General features: G+C 50.5%; 1 protein-coding gene across 4 annotated transcripts in view; it reads left to right on the plus strand.

Moving 5' to 3' along the window:
- Window positions 1–22,711, plus strand: part of LOC119096309 (uncharacterized) — a 35,180-nt gene extending 12,469 nt beyond the window's left edge. For 2 of the 4 annotated variants that reach the window (XM_037219145.1, XM_037219146.1), the window contains exon 2: window positions 22,567–22,711. In XM_037219145.1, the coding sequence (XP_037075040.1) occupies window positions 22,567–22,662 (96 nt within the window). In that variant the 3' untranslated portion in view covers window positions 22,663–22,711. Of the gene's footprint in view, window positions 1–12,685; window positions 12,995–22,566 lie in introns of those variants that run through there. The other 2 variants (XR_005094048.1, XM_037219148.1) reach the window with 2 other exon arrangements.
- The last annotated feature ends 451 nt before the right edge of the window (window positions 22,712–23,162 follow it).

A 23,162-nucleotide genomic window follows, 5' to 3' on the forward strand; every position in this document is an offset into this window, starting at 1 on the left:
ACAGGATTCGTTGCCGCTTTTGGACAATACCGTTTTTCTCGGTTTAGGTAGGCAAAGAGCATGACGCTAAAGTACCCTCTTACGTCTCGGAAATTATCGATGGGGCTTGTTTCTTCGGTTTTGATTGGCTCCGTCATGGTCAGCTGTGTGTCATTGATCTTAAGTGGATGTGTTCGTTGGCGACGGTGAAACGAAGCTCTGTTTCCGACCTGTTTCGGTTTTCTATATCCGTTTTCATAGTGACGCCGTTTGTGGTGCTGTAGTGATGGGCAAATATTCGGCAGCACCGCCAGGGAGAGGCAGTAGTGTTAAGCAAAGATTTGGCAGCGCCTCCAGGCTTGGCAAGGCCGCTGTGCGAGGCCATTTTTATGCAATGGACACCACAGAGGCAGTATCTGTGAGTCCTGGCATGAGCCAGGCGTAGAGGCTGGGATAATCACTGCAAATTTTTGGGCTCTTTTATTCCAATGGTTTTTCAAACAGTGGAGTGGGTATATCACTGTTTCGAAGCACTACGAGATGGCTCAGCTGGAGGTCGGCTTTTTAGTAAAAGCGAGGCGAAGCGGCTCGGATCTGCATTTGATTTTGATGAAATCGTACATTTAGAGGAATTGTATTTACCCTTTGCGTTGATGGGATGATAACATTAATGGTAAATGGAGTGGACTCCATCACAAAATGCTGCGCATTTTTTCAGTTTTTACTGCACAAGACGATCTTGATGAACATGTGGGTCACAGTACCTTGGTCGAGCACAGTATTGGTATAAGAGTTATTCCTCCTGTTAGAAAGGCGGTGCGCCGAACCTCGCCAGATCTCGGGAGAAAGTGAACGTTCCATTGGCCTATCGCTGATCTGTATCCGTTGGTCTAGTCGGTGAGCGTATTCTGGACGAAGCAGAGGGCCCATGGGCCGCACCAATTTGTGTTGTGCGCAAAAGGAATGAATCTGCGGGAATCGAATCCGACCTTCGTTTCCTATACTGGTGTCACAGGTTTCTGCGTATCCGATGGCCAAGATCGATGAGACATTCGAGGCTTTATCTCGGTCATCGTTGTTTTGCACCCTTGATATAAGCTCTGCCTATCATCGCACGGAATTCCTTCCAAAGGTATAGGAAGACGTTTGAAAAATTTAGGCAAAAAATTTTGATCTGACGGATTTTTGCAATCGGAGACATGCTAACAAGCACTTGCTACCTGAGCTGAAACCCCAATGTTTAGTCGTGAAAATTCAATTCCTTCGTGCCAACGACATATTTTCGTGGTGGGAACATATTGCACGACACTCTCCGACATGCCCTCTGACGTCACCTTTCATTTCACTCACTGCCACCAGCTGCGCCCATCACGGTCCGGGGGAAACAGCAAGCGCTTAAAGCTGCTCCAACCCACCCTTCCACTGGTGGGTGAATCTTAAGACAGCCGGCTCAACCCACTGAGCCGGCGAGACGAACAAAAGAAGCGACTAATGTGACTTCATTGTCCTGCCTGAAATGCGCCCCAGTTGGCTTTGCTCTCGCTGGTGCTCAAGTGAGAGGAGCCCGCCTCTAGTTCATCACCTTGGATGACATTTCTTCCAGAATATATTCTAGCTCCACTTGGATGACTTATCGTTCATGGGCGCTCGTTCGTTTTAAAGTGTACTTGAGACATAATATTGTGTTTTGAACCGTCTGATGACAGCCATCCTGAAACTGAATGACGGGAGAGGTGTCAACTATTCCGTTAAACGCCTATTTATCTTTGACGTGAGATATCAGGGGATGACATCAGGGCTAGCCCCATTCAGGTTGAGAAGGTTCATGGCTAGCCGATCCCTGCAGGAGCGAAGCGAATGTCAAGGTTTCTTTGGACTAGCACCTACTTCCGGAAATGCGTCAAGAATTTGGCAGATGTTATGTTGCCACTTCACAGCGTAGGCTGGCCAATAACGAATGAAACTTCAGTGCTCCGGCTATGCTCAGAAAACTGCTGGCTGAAGAGACCATGGTATGATTCACTGGAGTAAGCGTTCCCAGTGTTGGTGGCAAAGCAGATCAGTTCGTTTTAGAGGGCGACGTTAGTGCTGACAGCATGGAAGCTATGTTATTGCAGGCACAGGACAGACTTGTACGATCCATTGCGGATGGTATGCAGATGCTGTGGAAAGTCTAGTGAAAATTGTGGACGGCAGACCTCGAGTTCAGATCGTGGCTTGCGTGCATTGCGTGCGTCATTTAGACCACCACCTGCCAGACGCGAAGCATTGGCTTGGAAAGGCTGCTAGATCACAGTGTTTAATTGCTCAATTTCAGAAGTCCTACCGATATGCTGGCGATGTGGTTTCAACCTTTTCGTGATTACCAATTTAACATGTCCCGCGGGCCAGGCGACAAAAGCATGGGTGCTGACATTTTGAGCACTCACCTCGTGAAGATAGCCACAGTGGACGTGCGTACTGATGACGTGAAGTGTCCCCACGCCCCGGATAGACCCCTCTCCTGGCTGTGTCTCTGGACATCTGCAGTGGTTAAGCTGCGGGTCTGGGAAAGCAGAGGCACGGGACTCGATTCACCGTGGTGCCCGCCCTCCCTGCCAGGTTTAGACGCAGGCAACACCATAGCTCCAGCAGCTGAGTGCGTCACAGTGACGACGACAAACAAAGAGTTTGTGGCCCACCAGACCATTTTTATGAAGACTTAGTAGCAGGGGGAGCAGCTGTAATTGAAGTGACGAGACTGCTACCCACGGCTCAGCGGCGTTACCTGTGCAGTGTTGGAAGAGCGTCGCGCTACTGCTCAAAAGCCCGCGGAAGCTGCAAACGCGGGATGATGCCCCTTGCAGAGGACATCGTAAGAAAGTGGATGAGGAATTTTAGCTACAGGTGAGTGTTCCGAGGTCTTTTGTGTCCAGCTTTCTGACGTCTCTGCACAGTAGGCCGGCCGCAAGCCATGAGAGGTCGGAGCCGATGTACTCTTCTGTCATCACGCGTTTTTATTTAATTTAATGTTTCTACTCAGGCCTTAAACACATCGCCAAACGTTACCAGGCGTTTTGATTTAATTATTTAATTTAATCGGGTTGGCATGATAAAGCATGTCCTGACATTTCTGGCATTTTGGCGGCGGTGCGAGTGATGTACAGCCGGAGGACAGCTGGCGCCGAGGCCGAGAGTTGGCCTGGAGGAGTTGCAGGGTTCTGAGCTGTTGAAAGCTCTAGTCATCGCTCGGCCAACAAGTTTCCCTTCAACTGGAGTGGACACAGACATTTGCTGGTCGTAGTCAACCGCGTGACTTGCGAAGCTGTTTTCTGTGGCGACGGTTGTTGAGGTGCCGTGTGCGACATCGCTGTGATGCAGTCGGGCGTAAATGTTGTCATTAAATTATGTTTTGGGCGGATTATTTCGCTTTAAGCGGGGGAAATGTAATCAGGGTGATGCTGATTAATACGATGAAGCTAGAGCCCTCGTCAAATTGATAACTACGTGAACGATTACTGTTGTGTGCGCTCCGGTCGCGCAAGGACTTTGAACCGATCCGCTGCTCCAGCCGGCGTTTGAAAGAAAAAGTCAAAGCTTGTGACGTAAACGATTCGAAGACGTATGCTATTTGAGATTCTCAGCAGCATAAAGCTTTTGGTATTCACACTTAATGCTCCAAATCAGAAAGCCTAAACAAAAAAACGCGGGATAAAACTGGATATGAGCACAAAGCAGAGCATGTTACGAGTATCTCGAAACCGAGCATGAGCAGTCTTACCCTTCCGATGCCAACATATTCAAACAGTTCATGGTGCGGAACAAAGCCGACCCACGTCAGTCCGCTGTGGACGCGGGGAATTTGCAGCAGGTGGTCAGCTGCAGCCCGAGCGGTGGGGTCTGACATCGGGGTGAGAATGACTGTTCGCTCACGGCCGCGCCTCAGGCGGGTGGGCGGACCAGAGAGTGCTCCGCAACATCGGGACCTGGTGCTCAGCGATCTTTTAGCTAACACCGACCCACCTCAACTCGAGCAGCGTAGCAACAGGCAATCGTGCTGGTTTCATTCTGAGAATCACACGAGCGCCGAAATTCGCTGTTTTTTTTTTGTTGTTGTTTTTTTGGTGGTGCTTTTTGGACTCTGCTCTCGCATAGCTGAGCAGCCATCCCGCGTGCCGGCGCATTCGCGGGGAATTAATTGGCTCAGTCTCAATCGCTTCGTTTTCATTGATCGACGGTATGGGTCTCAAACCAGCGTGATGGGTGACACCCTGAACCTTGGAACTTGGTATGGGCTTCATGAGATGCTTCTGAATAAAAAATTGGATTGTTGTTATCCCATTTTTCTTGACACAATTTTTTAAGTCGAAATGTTCAGTGCATGTCGGCGTCAAGAAGCCGGGTGCCACAGCGTATATGAAGATTTTCCCGTGTTGAATGTGCTGAGGCAAATGACAGGAGACAGGCCATTTGCAAGCATTAAAAATGAAACTAAGCTCAGTGGCGAGCCTTGGAGTACGCCATGTGTCACATTCAGGACATTTGGTCAAGGGATTCATGGATCGACTGAGTCCGGCCGTGGAGCCCTGCTTTGAACCAGCAGGTGTCAATTCCACAACATTCCAGTTTCTCCAGTAGGCAGCCATGTTTGACACTGTCCAATGCCTGAGAGGTGTCAACAATGATCAGTGAGGTCACCTCACCTATATCCACATGAAGACGTGTCCAGGTGGCCGGTTGAATTCTCTTTGTCGGCGTGGGGGGGGGGGCGCTTTTACCCCCCCCCCCCCTCAGGGTCACACAAACTAAGAGAGCTAGAGACACCAAGTTCACAGTGTGTTGGCAAAGATCATGATCAGCAGGTTAAATAAGGCCAAACAAGTTCAAACTACAGATTGGTGCTTAAAGTGCCCCAAGATCTCCTTTTGCAACCGCCGTGAACCTACGTGCATGTTCTAAGCAACACAAAATACGGTGTCTTTCAGCTCAGTGATGTCATCAGACCTTCGGAAGGTCATAGTGAACAAAATCCTGCCACATTGCTCTGATTTTTGCATTTGAATAAGGATTACGCTACACGATATGCTCCTAAAAGTAAAATGTGGATCTGAGTCAGTTTAGGTTAGTGATCCACCCTTACCTTTAAGAAGCTCATTGAATAGTCTGTTGCGGTTCCTGCTATAAATACATTCGAAATGAACATCGGAGACTATCCATACAGCAAGCTCCCGAGTAAAAAAAAATCAGGTTGTTTTAACTCGGTTTTGGAATGTCAAATTGACCCTCACCCGACGCACGTTAAAGGAACTAATCTACATTTGTATGAGGTTTTGAACTGAGAGCCATTTTTAAGATCATTCGCGGCAGTTCACAGCCATATCTTTTTCAAGAATCCAAGTCGCTTTGTTGTTGAGCTTGATACGCGCAGTATGTAACTTATTTCGTGCCGCCTGGGAAAGTCTCCTAGGCAAGCATAACGTCACAGATGCATCAGGTGAATACGCCCCCCCCCCCCCTTATTGATTGTATGGGGCTCGCGATCAAGAAAAGTATGGTCACCGAAATTTTCGTGCTGGCAGTGATTCAGCATCAAGTGCCCTCACGATAGAAGATGTTTGGCTGGCAGTCAGGAATAAGCTGGCGGTTGCATGTCTTTGTCACGAACCGTGCTTTGTGATAAATTATACAGGCATTTGGGAAACTACTAATTGTGGAGGACACGAGGCTGAGTATCAAATAACTTAAAATAGCGTCGTAACTTAAAGTGCAAATGCGATTAAGAACATGTCATCACGGAAAATATACAACAGGAATCACGAGAATAGGATACAACACACGCAAATAACGCTCGTAGCATAAATTTGCACGCATGGACCACGAACTTACCCGGCGGCGCATAGAAGTACCACAAGTGACTCACACCGCCCGGTACAGTGGCAACTCTGGTACGGCCTGTCTGGCAGCGACTCTGACCCCATAAATCCATTCCATGATGCAATTAATCGATGACATATTGAGGAGCATATTTACTAAGTAGTGAAATGTTGTTAGTTACAGCAGTCTTTGGACCTAAAAAAGCATGCTACCAATTATAAGTGAGCTTTTCCATCATATCTGATGCTTTTCCCAATACCTTCCAACGTGGAACAGTCCCTGTATTGGCGGAATATATGACAGCATCGAGGCTGCCTCCGTGGAGAGGCCGGGGCAAAATCCATACCGCCGCCGACACGGGGTATTGCATGTGGCCAACTAGCTCATCAGCTGGAAACAAATAATGGACCCGCAAAGCTGTGCCACAGGGTACAACACTGAAATCGGTCGTTTCTTGGGTCGTTAAGATCGTCTTTCTTGCGGAGGGGTTTTACGGTGGCAGTCTCTCACCGGTGTGGTACATCGTTGTTGACGTTCGAGCTGTTAATGAGTCGTAGCAGGTGAAGCACCGCCACCGGAAAAGTTATTTTAAACGTCCAACGTTTGACGGTGGCGCTGCTGTCTGCACCGCAGGCTCGTGATGGGCCCATCCGCTGCAGCGCCGCGGGTAGTGCCAGGGTCGCGACTGACGGAGCGTGGCTTCGCGTGGCGTGGCGTGGCGCGGCGTGGCGTGGCGTGGCGTGGCGTAGCGTAGCCTAGCTTAAGGCACAGCGGGCGGAACGCCGCACGATGGCGACGGGTATGGGCTGAGGGCCTCTTTGGTGTCAGATGCAGACAGCTCGTCCGCCACTTCGGAGCCAGTTGAGAAGAGAAACGGACTTGGTCTGTCGGCCCAGAGGGTTTTGTTTACGTGGATTGGACGTTTTAGTTCGAAATTCTTCAGGGAGTTAACGAATCTTCGAATACCACTTTATGTTTAGATCTCAAGTTCCTAAAAGATGTACGAAAATATCCGGAACGTGCTGTGTTCAAGAACATGCTTGCAGCATTCCGACCCAAATGATACATAGTAGACACGTCTAGCTCCTCCACATGGGTCCGTCCATTTTCAGTGCGTGTCTGGTATCATGCTCCGTCAGCAGATTTGACAACGTGGTCTCGTAGCCATGGGTAGGGGATTGCCTACGCTCCACTGTCGGAAAGGATGCATGTCGATTCATGGCGGAGTCCCATGACGACCGCCATGCCTCCCACCGTCCGGTTGTGCTGTCTGTTTTATAGACTGGAGCGCAGTTGGCCAGAAGTGGATCCAGACATAGCACGTTACAGCTGGGATGCTACGCGGGTCGTACTAACGACTTAGTTGGCACGTTGGCGGGTCGTTAGCACGTTATTTGCGAGCTAACAGCGTGTTTACCTTGTGGTTCAAGACCTCTTGCAATTTGAGTGCTTTGCAGCTTATTTTTATGTCAGTCTGAGCGATTTGGCTGGTGGTGCTAAATTTTATCCCATTCTCCTTCTTCCAGAAACGCGAGGTACGCTGTTTACGCTTCCAACCGAAATTGTTAAGTGGCCAATTGACGTATAATTACTTGTTCGTGAGCTGGAAGCGGTTAAATGCTGCAGTGACTGAGGATGCTGTCCATCACTTGATGGCGCCAGGCCCGATCCCGAGCTGACGAAGTGGTCCAATTCCGACCCTTCTCATGCCAAAAACTCTCTCCGACTTCAGTTTTTTAAGTTCTCACCCGGATCTTTTGAATGTGTGGACTTCTTGGACCAGAGCTCAGGCTAACCAGCGCTTGTTGAGTGAGCCCTGACCCCTACCTTCCGATTGCGCAATGCCAGGTCAACGGCAAAATTCGATGGTGGGAGTTTAACGCGCCGCAGTGTTCGGCACGATCTGTCCTGCCTTCTGACGTCACCCGATCCTTAGCATGACCACTGCCAACGGCCGCAAGTCATACCTGTCAGGGACTAATATTGGGCGCCTCAGGCTACTCGAGACCACCCCGCCACCGATGGGTGCATCGGAGCGCGGGCGCCAACTGACCAACTGAGCCATCGGAACGGACATCGGGAGATTGCGGGAAGTCCTGGTCTTGGAGGCGTCTCTTTACGTAGGTTGAGGACGTAACTCAACGAGGTTTAGGGGCGCCTTTTGTATAGGTTTGTGGTGCCTCTCTAAGTTGACAAGGGGCACTCTTCCGTGGTTATTCGTGCTTCCGGTTTTGGGTGCCCCTTTATCACGACCTTGGGCTCCCCATAAGTTTGTTCACACTCATCTACCTCATTTTCTGGTTTCCGAACTCGACCTGAAGCTCAATCTCTATTTTAGGGCGTATATCTACTTAAGCCTTATAAGAAGATGTACTTCGTCTTGGGTCTCCCATCTACCTACTGACTGGGCAGGCTAGTGAGACTTGGGGTGCTGTCCACTCGTTTCTTCTTCTTCTTTTTTGGCGCCCGCTACCTGAGCTTGTGGAACACCGTGGTGACTGTGAGCACCAGAGCAGGACCATCATGAGGTAGGAGCATACTGCGCTCAGTCAGATCTAATCCACGTGTGATGCTGGGCGTTCGGTCTCACCGGAGCCCGCCGAGCCTACCACAACCAGCCAGAATCGGTCCTCGAGGGCGTCGCCACATGACGGGCAGGCCCAACGGAGCAAAACGGCGCGGCGGACCCACGTCATCACCGTTTGGGCTGCCGTTCGTACCAGAGCCAACATAGTGGCCAGTCTCCCTGGGGGCAGCATCACACCGGGATTACCTAGCTATGCCGACGCACCGGCCGGTCTCGAGAGTGTTATCACGTGGCCCCTGACCTCGCCCGAGCCGGGTAACGGCAGACTCCACTTGAAACAAAGTGGTGGTCCTTGCTACTGTAGCCACAGGCAGTGGCCGGCATGACACGGACCAGTGCAGTGACCCAACCACCCGAATCCCGCCTTGCAGACAACCTCGTTTCAGTCAGGGTAACTACCGGCCCGTGGAAAGACCCCTTGTGGTTAAATATCGATGTTAATGACACAAATAAGACTCTCTCAAGGGGCTTAGAGTAAATGTTCAACATTCGTGTGCGGTTTGAGCTGAAACAGCTTCCTTCCTCATTCAGTGCAGCTCACAGTCCTACCCTTCCTAAAACCTAAAGCCCTGTGGTTTTTGAGCTGTACGCCCTCGAGGATGTGCACGCTTTTTCGTGCTGACTATTCCAACGTCACCCAAGCATCCATGACGCCGTGTCATTGAAATGTTGCCATTCCACTGGCCATGTGATAATCAAGGTTAAAAATGTACCTGTCGAGTCCTTCACATCTGGCATTGGCAAGCGCGACTTCCAAATATGACGGTTGTCAATTGGCTCTCAGCTAATGTTATGTAAACTATGCAAGATTTTAACACGAATTACGTGCTGTGCTAGATAATACAAGAAGTCGTACTTCGCCCCTAGTTATTACGGAAACAAGACCTATAATCGGATAACTTAAAAATGCGCTATAGCAGAGGATTTGAGTTCAATTCAACGTCTTAAACTCACGGTCGAATATGTAAGAACATTGCGAGAATGGGCCAACACACAAGCACATGACAATATTCAGCAATCACTTCCAGCCCGTGTTGCCATTCCTCGGGAGTTACAAGTAGTCTTATCAGCATTGACCGATATGCTTCTTCGGTCTTGTTGGGGTGGTTCACATGCACATGGAATCAGATTTCCCCTAAAAAGTGCGTGCACGGCATGCGCATGGTGGCAAGGGGCTAGAAAACTTTAACCGTCGCCCTAATTCGCCGTTTTTCACGACGCGGATTAATAGGGGGGGGGGGGGGCATGCGTTTCCCAGCGATTCCAAATTAAGACAGATAGAACTTAGGGGAAGCATATGTGGCTTGGTTTCGAGATCTCATGATTGGCAGTACTTTTCATGTGGCTAGGTCAAAAATTGACCCATTATATCAGGTGGAAGCTCAAATTTTCCCGACAACCGCACTTTTTTACTTTACGACCTCATGTCCACAATACCTTGTTGCGACACAAAACTTATAGGGGCGTATTGTGTTTGTCGTTCATTTATAAGTTTAATTATGTATGATATCATGTGTTTTGACCCTATCTGCATGATGTATGGCTCTGTAAAGGAAGTGTTCGACATTTGTAGGTGGTTTTGAAAAGAAACAGTCATCTTGAAGACCTTTCGGTGCTGTTTACATCCCTGCCCTCCTTAAGGTCTCAGCCCCTTTAGTTTCTGAGCTACACAACCACGAAGATGGGAAAAGTTATACCAGGGAGAGCATTTTAAAGTCACCTCGACATTCATAACGCTATAATAACATCATTCACGTCTTGCCATTCCAAGGGCCATCTGGTGATCAAGGCCAAAAAAAGTTTGATTGTCGAGCCGTTGATATCTGGGGTTCTTGAGCGCCATTTTCAGACATAACGGCCGTCATTTGGCCCTCCATCCATGTTGCGTGAGGTATGATGACGCAATCAAACAATGACGTTTCGAAGAGCATGTTTACTGAACAGAGAAATCCCGCCGTCTCGAGCAGTCTTTTTGATTTACAAGTATACCAATAGTGATAAATGACCTTGTTTATCGTATATGATGCTGGCTTCAATTTCCTCAAATGCGAAACATTTCCTTTAAAGGGAATGTTTGATTTCCTTTATCAATGTTCCATTGAAATATGAATGTTTCATTCCCTGTAAATGAATGAGCGCATGGAGCCCGCTATCAAGACGAGGGTCAAAAACTCCATCATTCATGAACTGTGAACCACTAGTATATTTGACATTTCCTACTTATGAGACCAACCATTCTGCGATTATCGTGCATCCCGCGGTGAGCTTTAAGCATCGATGTTGTCTTAAATATGGCGACGACGTGGATATGGAACAATGGATGTGGAGGGGCATTTATCTCACTTCACTTTGTTTACCTCAGATGTTAGCAGTTTACTGGAAACGCTTTCTCGGCACGCTGCATTTTCTTCACCACTTCACGTAGATTTGAAGCAGATGCCACTCACGCTTCCACCTAATTTATAGCGTTGGCTGTGGTCTGCTGAACAATATTTCGTGGTTGTTATGCCGTGTCGATCTCCTATCTGGCAACGATTTTTCCCGCGCGCTTAACGCACCCGCTGTTGGGTGCGGTAGCGCCGGTTTCGTGTGTTTATACTACACGGTCGTATATTTATTATAGCAGTACTCTGCAACAGAGCCACTACACACTTCCAGCACAGCTTTTCTTGGCACCACGTCGTCTCTTGGTGAGTGCACGGGCGAAGCGCTCCTTTACGGCCACATGTGGAAGAGGTCGATCGGTAGCTTAGACGGTGCATTGGCATGGTAGACCGGTGCCGCCGTTATTTTCGCAATAATTCCAACGGGTGATCTCGGTCAAATCCAAGGCTTCCTCATCTGATACGCACTATTAGAATATAACTAGTGTGTCGGGCTGCATTCGTGACAAGGCAGGTGGGCATTGCTGACTCATTGCCAGCATACTGCCACTTTGCAGTATTGCACAGTTTTGCACCAAAGCTTTGAGATTATTTTGGAAAAGCAGTGGTAATGACGGGTCAGGACCGAGCATTTTAAAGTTCCGCCGCATATTTGGCGGCGGAAACTTTGCGTCACACCGCATACGATGTAAATGAGTTGGTTATCTACATAATTCCGTTGCAAGCCATACAAGCTTCACTAGAAATTCAAGCATACAATGTAAGATGATGGTGCTCATTCCGGCGTCCGGAGGAGCGCTATGTGATCAACGAGATCTGGTCTTGGTTAATAACGAAGTGCGAATCAGCTGTAACAAACGCCGTGCGGTCATGCTGCAAATATTTGAGTGACTGAATGTGTCCAAACATTTCCTTACACATAAGCATGCGTTGGAGCTGTCTGTCGTGTTAAAAGATCAATGATGATTACGATTGCCATCAGTGATGCTTTAGATAACTGCTATATAATAATGTTTCCTGCAACCGATATTAAGGAGCCGACAGAAAAGGAGGTCCAAAATTGTCTCGTTTGAAACGAGGCGATGACTGTTTTTCTAAACATTTTTTCGTTTGAAACCGGGCGACAATTGTCGTTTGCAAAAAGCTGTTTTGTTTAAAAAGCGAGGTGATACTTGTTGTGCTAGATAATATTTCTCTAATATCAAAGAACACAACAATGCAAACATCGTCACTTCCACATTCACCTAAACTCACCAAAATTTAAGGTGACCAAAAGTATGATATTTTAGAGTTCCGCTGAAAGTCACACTTCCCGCAGAACTAACACCTTTACCATGTTAGAACCAATATTTTCCCACTTATTATAGCGCAAAGAGTGAAAGACTCGCGGAAAGGAAGGTGCGTCATAAGTCTGAAAATGCGAGGAGTTTCTACGCATTTCATTTAAATATTATATTTCTACTGCAACCCTTTTATCTTCTGAATACCTCACAACACGTCGGACAGACATTCTGCTGCTGCTTTTGCGTTCTCACGCCTGTAACGCCAGTTGCCATTAATCGCCTATGTTGTGAATGTGTAAGGTGGCGAGTTGGTAGTCCTGAATTGTATGCGCACCTGTGCGAACTGTTTCCTGTTTCCTGTTGTATAAACGAGAGCAATCGCCACAAGAATATTGCTGAAGATTTGAAATTTCTTGTTAGCATCACGCGGTTTCAAATTCAAAGTCATGCTCTCATCCAATGGTTCGGCGCGGCTCGTTCAGTGCATTCCTCATATTTCCAAAACACGTGGAATTCTCGCTCTCTCTCTCACCGAGCTGCGCCGCGCTACTCCACCTGCAGTGACCTTAAAGGCCGTGACAAGGCTCACCTCTCCCCAGGGGAGCCTCGCGGGGGCGTCCCAGGTCTCGGACAACGTCTGAGCGCTCTCCTGGCGGCGCGCCCGCTGTCTGGCGTCGCGACGCCGCTGGGTCAGCTGTCTGCCTCCGCCCTGGGTCCGCGACCGGTAATCTGCCCCCGGGGCACCGGAGCTGAAGGGCCGGGCGTCGATTGGTGCCGCTCGGTACGCCGGTCAGTGATCAATCACCCCACGCGTGACGCGGACGGCCGGACTCCGAGGACTCGGAGGAGTCCGAGGCCAGTCGGACTCCGAGGACTCCAGGCCGCCCAGACTCGGAGCAGCTCGCGTGGTAGGACGACACCGCGTGGTCGGTGGCGGAACGGAATCCCAATAAGTGGTGTGCTCTCCTTGCCGTGCCAGGCCCCCCCCCCCCCTCCAGCCCCACCCTCCCAGCCCGTCGTGACGTGTAACCCATCGGTCGTGGACATAGAACTGACATGTGAGGTGTGGCCTCTGGGCCGGAGACTCCTGGTTTGGTAGCGTGTCAACGATGGTTGGCTGGGCTGATGCTAATGATACTAGATCGGGGGTCGGGGCATGCTAGGCCGGTAAAGCGCTTAGACGTACACGCTAGTATTGGATTAGCAGCGAGAGAGAACGTGACGCAAATGATTGCTTATGTATGATGCTGTTCACTCGCTTTTGAATGGCGTGCCGCTGATGTATGGGTCGGTGAAGTCTCATTCCCGGAAGCGATAGAAAATAACGGCCGGCGCTTCTTTGCTGCGTCAGTCTTCAAATGTACGCTCAGACTATTCCATCGCGTGGCATGAGAGAACGCTATCCCCACCTTAGGTCCGAGTAGTGGGCAGGGCTATCATATGACGGGAATCTTGCTCAAAAACATGCTGTTTGCAATACTCTGTCGTACCCAGGTCACAGTAGCTCCTTCTCGTAGATAGCAACTTTACTGTCGCCAACCATTTGCTCTCACGCTGCAATTAGCATTCGTACTAAACTCTTTGTAAGACCCGAAGTCTGTACGACTCCATGCGGTAACAGCACTACTCCGCAGTATTTGTCATACCGAAGGACGCTGTTAGCAGTGGCCTTTGTGCAAGTTCGGAATATTTGTGTCGCGTTATTGGTGGAGTCGGACTATTAAGGATCGTCTGACGCATTCCTTCGAACAGAAAACAGAAAAAGGAGGCTTAGATCTGATGACTGACATTATCTTTTACTGACAACTCTCGTCTCAGCTTAAAACTTCTTTGATAGCACCTTTTTGTGCCGTTGCGCCCTACTTACCTTTGTAAGCGTGCCGTTGCGCCCTACTTACAAGTACTACATGTAAGCGTGCCGTTGCGCCCTACGTACCTTTGTAAGTGTGCCGTTGCGCCATACGTACACAAGCACGCATATTTGGTATGCATGTTTGGTATGCATATTTGTACATCGTTCCATCAACACGAGGGCGTAAGGGCGATATGTTATATTGGCCTAGCCCTTAAGTCATACATTCAAGTGCGAATTGATGGAGGACTGATTGTCACGAAATCATTCAAACTGTGCAATTTTCTGCTATAAATAACGCTTAAGTCAGGAACGCTCTGTCACAAGTCAGGAGGTGTATCATTTCTGGGAACACCTGCTGGAGTTACTTGGGTAGAGATAAAAAGGGAAAGCAACAGAAGCAGGCGGATGTGCTGAACAGGGGTGAGGAGCACCAGGTAGCTCCCATCCCCAAGCGTCCCAACAAAATACTGATCAATACCAGGATAGCCCGATGAATATTATCGTTGGACTCCGCCTGGTCCGCATAAGTCGACGCTGGAGCTGCTTTTGCGGCCATCGCCACTTAGTTGGTTTTTCGCTTCGCCGAAAAACAAGCCGTGTTCTTCCGGAAGCGCAAGAATGTTTTCGCTTCTGTTCCCGGAGCTCCCGCATCATTGTCATTCCGTAGGGAAACCAAGCAAACCCAGCGCTTTGTCTTCAAAGCTACTCGTTGTCGGAGTAGTGCCAGGTAAGGTACAACCCCGAATCTCAACTTCTCAATGGAATAAATGGTTTGCTTCTACCGTTTGCACATGAATTTTGAATGGAAGAGTACCAGGGCAGCCAAATTCATTTTTATGTTCGGTATGCTGCCCGGGCCACTGGATGTGGAACGCATAGAAAATTTACATTGGAATCCCTCGAAGTATATCGGTAATCCCGCCATGGTGATATTTCAGGTGACTTGAACCTCGCTATTGTAGGCACGTAGTTATTGTTTAAGCGAGATTTTTGACGTGACATTTGACGGTGGCATGAGAAACATGCCATTTCACATTTCCCCTTTCATTCACACAAACCGAGTGTAAACAGGGTTATACATTTGTACCGTCTTCCGGGGGGCGGTGTCCATTTGTCCTATGCTAGATCTTCCATTCATGCTTGGTATGGACCGGCGGCACACGATTTAGTTGACAAGATCTCCTTCCGTTAGTGCGAATGTCACGTATGCCCCATGTCCGGGTGTCACTATACTCTCGCGTCCATGTCATTGTGTAGCCATCTGGAAGTATCTACATGTCTATATAAGTGCACCTGTGACTGTTACTGTGCGAGCAGAGTTGCAGCGAATGCAAATACCAAACTGACCCACACTTAGCTGTACTGAATTCCACTTCAAAAAGCGGGTTTAAAGCGTGGCAACGGTCAACGCGTTGCTACCACCACACCGCAGTGTAGCTCCAGATTCCTGCCAACATGCATCCTTTTGCTAAGCTTGCAACTGATTTTTTTACAGTCATCGGTGCAAGCCATGCGGACGAGTCCCGGGTCTTGCTGCCTTGGACACTACTTTTACTGGGGCTTGGCTTGCCGAGATGCGGCATCCGCTAAGACCGAGGTACGCCCTTTGTGACGTGTCGCGCGGCCGGAGCTGTTTTCATCCCCACGCCTGGTGAAGAGAGCAGAAAGTTTGAGCACAATACGCTCGCTATTTTTTCACAAACTTCCCTGGAGCCACCAAACGAGAGCTAAAAGTTAGTTATTGTCTAATAAAGCTGAAGTGGCCTTGTTTGACCTGCTGAAGACAACGAATAGTCGTCCAGGTCACGTCAGCGGCAATGCGAGTAAAGAAAAGGATATAAAATATTACTTGCTTTATCAGAGAACCTTACTTTTCATGTAAACTTGAGCTTTGGTAACGTTTCGAATCTGATTTAGTGTCAAGTAGTAGTTCAGGATTTGTCCAGGATCCACCCAAGTCCACGTTAGGTTACCAACCCTTTTTGAGCTCTAATGGGCAACGGGCTCTATATAATTTTATGTGCGCTGAAAATGTAGAATTCCTTACGGACCTGGTACACACTGCTATCATTGGACGTCGCCAGATGACAAAAAAATGCGGTGGCGTAATGGCATATGATGATGAAGAAAATGACACAAGCGCTGCCTCGTAAGCATGAAGGATAGTATCAGATGAGTGAACACGTTAGCATTTCTGAGTTTCATTGTTGAACATGAGGGTGTATGAGATGGCGGGACGCTAACTGATGCTGCGTAACCTGTCCACGTGCGCACTGGGAGCAGCATGCATGTTTGCACGCCTGAAGAGCGTTCGAAGACACATCGTCTTTTATGATTTGCATACCACCGTGTCATTCTTAAGAACACTGGTTTAGGAAATTAAATATGCGCACGATCAAAGCCATGCGACATTTTTCATTGCCAAATGCCCCGAGAAACTTATGTTATTGACGACATGTCATGCGTGCGGCATTTTAACAAATACAGATGACCTGGGTTGCGTCAGAGCGCCGAGGTTGTTTTTCAGAAGACATTTTTATCCGAGTGGAACACCATCACTTAAAGTCCCTCTTTCTTGACATAACGAAACAATGTAATATAACTGACGACTTCCCCACAAAAAAGTGGCAAAACCACCGCAAACTGCTGCACGGGTATCTAGGCACAGGAGGGTGCAGGGGTACGTAGGGTACAGGAGCATGCGTACCCTTTGCACATTAGGTACACAGAGTACAGGGCACGCTACATAAGACATACGGATGGGTGGTGGAGAAACTACCGAGTCCGACCAACGATGTGTTTCTGATAGCTTGCACTTGCCTGATCGAACTGAGCAGAAGAGCTGCATAATTACTGCGCATACACTTCAACGTGTAAGACGAACAATTAAATTAGCGGGAAGCGCACGGAGCGAAGCTATTTTGAAATCACCTTCAAATATTGTTCATGGACCTTTCATAGAATTTAAGGCTCGTGATGTCGTTTAACATGCTCCCCATTTCTTAGAAAAGGTAGTGTTTTAACAGTTGCACACGGCGGATCAGGTCAAGTGCCGTTCAATCTGAAGGGTATGTCAAGCGGGAAAAGTTCATCCACACATCACTCCTCAACTGGCTGCCTGTTTATTCATTTCCTTGCTGAGAGACAGCGGTGTATCGATTCAGCGAAAGGAGTGGATCACCTCATTGCGCCACGCAACAGTACCTACGACCGGTTACGTGGACGATTCGGGGGATTGCGTTATATATTCAAACAGAGCGAGCGTGTTCGAACAGTTTTTCGCAATAAGTTATCGTGTTCTGATCAAAACTAAGCTTCTACCCGGAAATGCAGCCTATGAATGTATTGGTTCCACTGGATGATATTCAAACAGACATCACATTACTATGACTTGTTTTAGAGCTTTTAGAACTACAGTTCCAGCTCAACAGGGCGCCGCTGACCTCGCCGCACGCATGCTCACCTGACAGCAGCCGCAGCCCAACAACTCAAAGCATATCACAAAACTGAACCCTCTGTATCCTGCTCCTATCTGACCTATTCATGGCCGAGTCAATACCGCCTCTGTTTTTGGCTACTACATCAAGCATCTTCGACTCGGTGCATGCGGTGCATGGCAGTTCTTCTGGCAGCGTCGCCTCCCAGCCAGGGTATACCTGTGGGCGCTGCTGATCTTTCCTGGCTCACACATTGTGTGGCAACATCGCAACCCCGCTACCGCGAGACCATTGCATTTTCCCACCGGGGGAGTGCCCTCCCCCGTTGGTAACGTCTGGGTTCAGCACACGGAAAAGCTGCGAGGCACTATCCGAATGCAGTTGGTGTCGTCTTTGCTGACTTTTTTTTCCTGTGTGCAGCAGTAACTGTGCGAGGTGTCGTCCCTACTATGTGCCGTATGGAAGGTGAGCGTTATTTGCATCTGTTCCATAGCAGTGTTATGGTTCATGGCGCTACAGATGACCACGAAGCGCATAAACGGGGAAGCAAAAGCTGTATCAACTGTCATATGTTTCTTGACTGATGCACTGCTTTTTGAAAATAAGTTTTTCCTCTTCACGGAAACGACATAATAGAATAGGCTTGAGGTAGCTCTGTTACTGCCAAACATTCTCGGATCAAATGGGCATTGAAGTGTACTAGCACCACCCTAGTGCGACCGGTGCTCTGCAATTTCTCTAAATACACACTTATTATCAGGCACGAGTTATGGAGGGTGGTGCAGCGGAACCACGAGTACTGACTGCACTTTAACTACTAGCGTCAGACGCGAAGTTTTGCCCCTTGCAAGACAAACACCTCCGCAAACGAACGTAGGCGAGCAGCAGGAGGTTGAAAAGGCCACCCAGGTTGGTGAGCGTGGTGACGGCCATGAAGAGGTTGAAGGGAGGCGAGACACCGCGCATAGCACATGCGCCGTAGATGATCATGGGCAGCCACTGGACGAAGAAGGAGACGATGAAGTAGGTACACGTCCAGGCGGTCTTGTTCACCGAGCGGCCGAGCTGCGTACGACTGCCCAGCTGCTTGCGGTTGTCACGGTCCGCGATGTGCAGCTTCACCACCGTCACCGAGTACATCACAAAGTTGAAGACGCCCACGCCGATGAGGAACAGCGTGGTGAAGGTCATGAGGAAGAGCGGCGCCTTGACCGGGTCCAGGTAGCAGAAGGCGCCGGTAGGACCGAATATGTTCAGTGCCCAGTTGAGGCTGCTGAAGAGCACGCCCGGGCCCAGACTGACGGTGAGGGGACGCCAGTCGTGTCTGCCGAAGTCCGGGGGTTGCAGAGTAAATACCATCAAACACGCCTGCAGGGCCAGAAAGCAGAAAAACAGGTGCTGTGTGATCCCAAGCACGGACAGCATGAAGCCGAAGAAGGCGCACAGCTGGCGCGGTCGCACGTGGCCCCGCTGCGCCAGGTACATGCCGTGGTCCAACATGTGCATCAGGTTGAAGAGCCCGTCGAAGACGGCCATGTAGACGAGCACGCGGTCACCGGTCGTCCAGCTGTAGAACGTCGACGGCTTCCACTGGTTGGCGCCAACAGTGAGCAGCACGGTGACGGCGGCACTCAGCAGGCTGGTCAACAGACACGCGATGGCCGTGCAGTGGATCACCTCAAAGTTGCCGTCTTCCAGCCCCTGCACGGGCAGGTCGTAGCCGGAGGTGATGTGTTGCCTCATGGAGACCTCGCCAGCAGGGGAGCCTAGACAGCACGGGGCCTCAGCTCTGGAGGCGTTTCGCCCGGGGAGCAAGGGTGCTGGCAGCATCACTGTTCCAGTTCAGAACTTATCCCGCTGCGTCCCACTGAGAGAACGCGCTGTTTCAAGCCAGTATGCGGTTCTGGGTATCCGCTTGCCGCATATGTCTGCCAGACACGTGGCGTCCTTTGCCAGCCTCCTCACGGGCTCCTCTGTGCGTCCAACGACCGTAAAGAGCACAGCAGCACCGACTTCACGCATGCGCTCACCCCCTCCTGCCGTTCGTCTTGAGGTCGAGAGTTCACACCACTACGGGGTCGCTGTTTCGGGTCAGACTGCCTCTCTCGGGCAGCGCGCGAGCTTCACTGACCGTCCCGTGTTCAGAGGTAAGAGAGTAGCCCCGAGAGCGGAGCGCAGGAAGAGCGGAGGGAGCGGAGAGAGCAGAACGCCGGGGGCGGCACGGACTGCAAGCGTCAAGTCATGGTCGTGCATGCTAAGTCTCTGTCTGCAACCGGAAATGTTTGCTTTACCTCCGTCGTCGCCAAGCAGGGTGTGCCCATTAGAAAAGGCTGTTTTGAAGGAATGGAAAGAAGTGCACGTCACCCTATGCTACTTTTTTCTATTCCCGAGAAGATGCTACGCATCTTCTTGGGAAGCAAATTCATACGGCAGAGGTGCGCCAACTATTCTGTTTCCACCACTTGGCCACCCGCTCGCCGACTGTCACGCCAATCGCTATCCGTTGAGAGTTATTGGCACCGCGTGCAATACGGGCGCGAAAGGTCGGAATCACATGCGTCTGTTCAAGAGGTGTACGCGAGTGGAGTGCGGTGACGGGATGTTTGGGACCGTGCAGCACGAGCCGGCGCTGTATTGTCCAGGGGGGCCTTACTGTGGCAATGACCATTATGTGCATCACTATGCAGATCGCTGGGTTCCAGCATAACTCCCGCTGCGTTGGGTAGTGGTGGTGCGAGTCTCACTAATTCCCATAACGTTGGGAAGTGGTGGTGCAAGTCTTACTAAGAAAGCCGAATGGCTTGGCGCCTGGTTAACTCTTCATGCCGGGAATCCCTGCTACCCTATCCGCCCTTTGTCCCTCATGCTCACTTCTTCATGCATCCTCGCGACGCCCGGCTTGTCTGGGCAGGCGACATGCACGAGCCATAAGTGGGCTTAAGTGCCCTTGGTGGGACCCGTCTGAGCGCCGATCACATGCCCGACCCCCGTTTTTATTTCGGTGGAGGACCCTCAGGTCCCATCCCTGTTTTCACTCAAACAAGCTGAACTGCACCTCGCCAGGTTGGCACGCCACAAATGGCACGTGGCTCCTATGGCGCAGTTGCAAGGGTTTTGCTCTTTTTCGGCACCGCAACTTTGAATTGGTTAAAGGGGGTGTTTCAGTTTGCATGGGGCTTTTAACTGAAATCAGCATTTTGAAGATCATTCGGTGCAGTTCACAGCCCTGTCCTTCTTAAGACCTAAAGCCTCTTCGCACATCTTCGCGGGCTTGTAGCGTGTAGCTGTGCTAGACTTTTTCGTGCAGACCATTTTAAAGGCCACCCAGGCATTCATGACGCTATAATAACGTCATTTAAATTCTGCTATTCAATTAGCCATGCGGCGATCGAGGCCAAGAACAGCATAATTGTCAAGTTGTTCACATCTTGCGTTCGTAAGCACGATTTCCAACTACAACGATCGTGAATTGTTCTTCAATCAATGTTGCGCAAGGTACGATCACGCCTTCAAACAATGCCACATTTAGAAGCACATTTATTGAAAATAAAAATTGTTGTAAATTGTTGTGGTGCTATCTCTGCGTCGGTCATGAACGCGGGTAGATGCCCTATCCAATTCAGCAACTCTCATGGTTTTCGCGTTTGCAAAGACGCGTCGCTGCTGGTAGACCACCTAGACATTCATTCCAGCCATGTTCGCTTGGGAAAGAACTCATGCTTCTGTTGGGAGCCTCAAGGAGACCGTAGTAGTCGTTTGTCAAGCGTCGCTCAAAAGACTTCGTGGAGCTTTTATTGCTGTAGATATTGTTAAAAACACTGGGTTTGTTAGTATTTATAAGAAGCAGATGTGTACGGGGCTCGTGAGCCAGCAAGGGGACTAAAAGAACCACACCCGATATAACTGAAAATGTAGGATTAGCACTTCAGTTTTATGTTTTAGTGGTACGCAACGTATGTCGTCACGCCCCTGTATTTGGAGAGCAGGCGGCTGCATTGGCTATATTGGCGCTAAGAAGCCATGGCGTAACGCGTGCCCCCCCCCCCCCCCCCCCTGTGTGGAAGTCCGAGGCACTAGTCACTTGGTCTTTACGATTCATAAGCCCATGTCTTTTTTACACGCGTACAGGAGTGTCGACCATTTTGCATTATCCACACTCTGTTGATATGTAGAAAAGAAAGAGATCAAGATACCCACAGCAAAATCCTCCAAACTGCATACATCTAACGGCATAGATTATACATATGCACAGAGTATACGTGCGTTAAAGAAATTCGGAAACCCGTTTGGTTTCTATGTTGTGTTACTAGCTGTCCGCTTCGCACCCCAATCTCTTATCCCAGGATGTTTTTGTTTTTACACGAACCTTTCGCCAGGCTATTGTCCCAAGTGTGATACTAGCACTGTGGTGCAGTACCTGCACACGGGGTGTCAGGACACATGACCGTGGACACATGGCCGCCCCGCCCCGCAGCACAACACGACAGTCGCCCGTTGTTCTGCATTGAAAGGCCGCGTGTGGACTTCAGTTTTCTCCTCGTTCTGGAGAACACACTCCTCGCTCGGGAGAACACACTCCTCGCTCGGGAGAACACACTCCTCACTCAGGAGAACACACTCCTCACTCGGGAGAACACACTCCTCGCTCGGGAGAACACACTCCTCGCTCGGGAGAACACACTCCTCACTCGGGAGAACACACTCCTCACTCAGGAGAACACACTCCTCACTCAGGCCGTCACCATCCGTCACCTGGCGCCGCCGCGTCGCAGTCGGTGACGCCTCAGCGGCCGCGCCCACCCGGTCGCTTGCTCTGTCACCAGTTGTCCTGTCCCAAACCTCTCCCCGGCCGCTGGACACAGCGGCCGCTGTTGTTTCACGGTTCCTTACAGCCTTCGTCTCCCCAGCCGTTGTGTTGCGTCCTGTCTTCCCACCCGCTGTGGTCACCCTTGTTGTCTGTCGCTGTGCTGTATACATGGCGTCTACAGCTGTGCCATGTATCCGCCGTCTGCTGTCGTGTCGTGCACACACTACCGCTGTGTCGTGTACGCGCCTGCTGCTGTGTCATGCACACACTACCGCTGTGTCGTGTACGCGTCTGCTGCTGTGTCGTGCACACACTACCGCTGTGTCGTGTACGCGCCGTCTGCTGCTATGTCATGCACACGCTGCCTGCCGTGTGCCGCAGGGGAACCGCCTGCGACGGATCCAGGACGACACGGCCGACAGCGACACGCTCGAGTCGATGACGTGCAGCATGGTGCCCGCGGGCTCAGGCGTGTGAGCGCCCGGAGCAGCGCTCAACGGCGCGGCCCGCACGCCCAGCGCGACGCTCAGGGGCGGGGAGCGACGCTCAGCTGCGCGGCACGCGCGGTTGGCGCGACGCTCAGCGGCGGGGAGCGGCGCTCAGCTGCGCGGCACGCGCGGTTGGCGCGACGCTCAGCGGCGGGGAGTGACGCTCAGCGGCGCGGCCCGCACGCTTGGCGCGACGCTCAGTGGCGCGGCCCGCGCGCTTGGAACGACGCTCAGCGGCGCGGCCCGCACGTTCGCCGCGACTCAGCGGCGGGGAGCGTCGCTCAGCGGCGCGGCCCGCCGTTTGCCGCGAACAGGACGAGGCGGTCAGCGCACACCAGAAGACCAACGAGGCATGACGGCGCGACGTGGCGGTGTCTGGCGGTGACCAGCAAGTTGGGTCCACTCTGCACGTGGCGTCGGTGGCTGAGTGTAATGTGCTTTCTGTGTTATCGGTGGTCATGTGCCGGCACCATATTACGTCTAAACTGG

Source organism: Pollicipes pollicipes, unplaced genomic scaffold (genome assembly GCF_011947565.3).
Source record: "Pollicipes pollicipes isolate AB1234 unplaced genomic scaffold, Ppol_2.1 Scaffold_4295;HRSCAF=5057_pilon_pilon_pilon, whole genome shotgun sequence".
NCBI lineage: Eukaryota > Metazoa > Arthropoda > Thecostraca > Pollicipedomorpha > Pollicipedidae > Pollicipes > Pollicipes pollicipes.